The sequence below is a fragment of the Littorina saxatilis genome, unplaced genomic scaffold (genome assembly GCF_037325665.1).
Source record: "Littorina saxatilis isolate snail1 unplaced genomic scaffold, US_GU_Lsax_2.0 scaffold_3240, whole genome shotgun sequence".
In the NCBI taxonomy this organism is placed as follows: Eukaryota; Metazoa; Mollusca; class Gastropoda; order Littorinimorpha; family Littorinidae; genus Littorina; species Littorina saxatilis.
This window is the reverse complement of record NW_027126027.1, coordinates 6954-8959: the sequence shown is the minus strand read 5'-3', so window position 1 is coordinate 8959 and position 2006 is coordinate 6954. Positions and strand designations below refer to the sequence as shown.

Here is a 2006-nt window from a genome sequence, read left to right as displayed (position 1 = left end):
CCCAACCCCAACCCCAACCCCAACCCCAACCCCAACCCCAACCCCAACCCCAACCCCATAATGACTACTTTTCTTACGTCGACGCTATTGAGTCAACATCAATTTATCACTCTTTTTTAATTAATCTATTCCTATATTCAATATTTATATTCTATCTAGATATGTTAACAATCTTTATTAAATGATAGCCAATCTTTTCAATCGAACTCTCATGAAATTCTCAAACATCAGTCGTGTCCATGCACGTCAAATTCTAGACTCACGTGGAAATCCTACGTAGAAGCCTAAGTCACCACCGAACTTGGCATCTTCAGAGCAGCAGTACTTCAGGTGCCTCCACAGGCAAATATTAAGCAGTTGAGCTCAGAGATGGCAACAAAAGTGTCTATCTAGGTAAGAGTGTCTTACAGGCTGTAAAAAATGTCAATGAAGTCATAAACCCTGCTTTAAAAAATTTGGATCCTGCCCAGCAGGTACAAATTGACTAATTAATGGTTAAAAAATTGGATGGAACTCCCATGAAGAGCAAATTAGGAGCTAATGCTATTTTAGCAGTATCATTAGCGGTGGCAAGAGCAGCTGCAGCAGCAAAGAAGGTATCATTATACTAGTACTTGCGCAGTATGATGAGTAAATAATGGCAGGGTAAGAGTAACAAATATGTGATGCCATGTCCATCATTAAATGTTATAAATGGTGGTAAGCATGGTGGTAATGGTCTTGCAATGCAATAGTTTATGATATTACCACAGGAGCTAAAAGTTTCTCACATGCTTTACAAGCGGGAACTTAAGTCTACCATCATTTAATGAAAATTATCAAAAGTAAGTACGGACTCAGCTAAACTAATGTTGGAGATTAAGGAGGATTTGCACCCAATGTACCCAATGGTAAACTTGCACTCGAACTGCTTAAAGATGCCATTGCAGCTGCAGGACATACAATATTATTTAGATTGGTATGGATTGTGCTGCATCCTAATTTTTCGATTAAAGTACACGAAAATATGATATGCATTTTAAAGATGCTTAACGTTCTAAAAAGTAGCCTCATTTACGAGTGGACAACTTAATGCATTATATGAGTAGTATGCTAAAGATTATCCGATTGTTTCAATTGAGGACCCATTTGATCAGGATGATTGGAGAGGGATGGTCCACCATCACCAAAGGACTTGGAGGTAAACCCAAATTGTAGGTGATGATTTACTAGTCACTAATAAAACCAGAATAGAAGAAGCAATCAACAAAAAAGCATGTAATGCTTTGTTGCTAAAGTTAACCAAATAGGCAGTCTAACTGAAGCATTCAGGCGCTGAAAGGAGCATTCAAGAGGGCTGGGAGTCATGGTATCACATCGATCAGGCTAAACTTAAGATACCTTCATTGCTGATTTGGTTGTTGGCTTAGGAACAGGTCAGAACAAAACTGGAGCTCCATGTCGTTCTGAAAGATTAGCAAATACAATCAACTACTCAGAATATAATAGGAACTGGGCTAAAGAGCAGTATATGCTGGTAAAAACTTAGATACCCTTATCGTATGATTGAGCATGTGTAATCAAATATGGCATATAAATAGTTGATTATTGATGATTAAAGAGTGATGGTATGTTAGGCTTGAAATTTTGGTGTAGATTGGTGCATAATTATGGAGACAAGTTAAAAGATGATGAGCAGATGGGTAATATGAATGATAATGATGATAAGAAGCGGATGTGACAAGTAAGTGGGATAATATTGTATAGTGATTAGAAATATTATGAGAAATCTGCTGGTTTATACGATAGGTATATTAAGTCACGTGAAAGAGCACATCTTTCACTCGATGATTATCAAATATACTATGCTGTTATCCTACAAAGAATGCCTATTTATGTACCCTACCATCCAAAGATCATCAATTCTAGTGCAATCGCACCTATTTCGGATCCAAAACAGCATACACCATACAATACCAAACAACTACAAATCGAATCAGCTTAAAATGTATTCGAATAATTCAATA

At 37.1% G+C, this 2006-nt stretch overlaps 1 protein-coding gene across 1 annotated transcript; it reads left to right on the top strand.

Moving 5' to 3' along the window:
- Positions 1-211: 211 nt before the first annotated feature.
- LOC138954472 (enolase-like) lies at positions 212-1516 on the top strand (the record flags this gene model as incomplete). Its single annotated transcript, XM_070326312.1, is given in 9 exon segments — positions 212-275; positions 278-322; positions 325-401; positions 525-747; positions 750-938; positions 941-1047; positions 1050-1269; positions 1272-1454; positions 1457-1516. Coding segments are annotated over 9 exon segments (1168 nt in total), but the record flags the coding sequence as incomplete, so codon positions are not given.
- Positions 1517-2006: the final 490 nt, after the last annotated feature.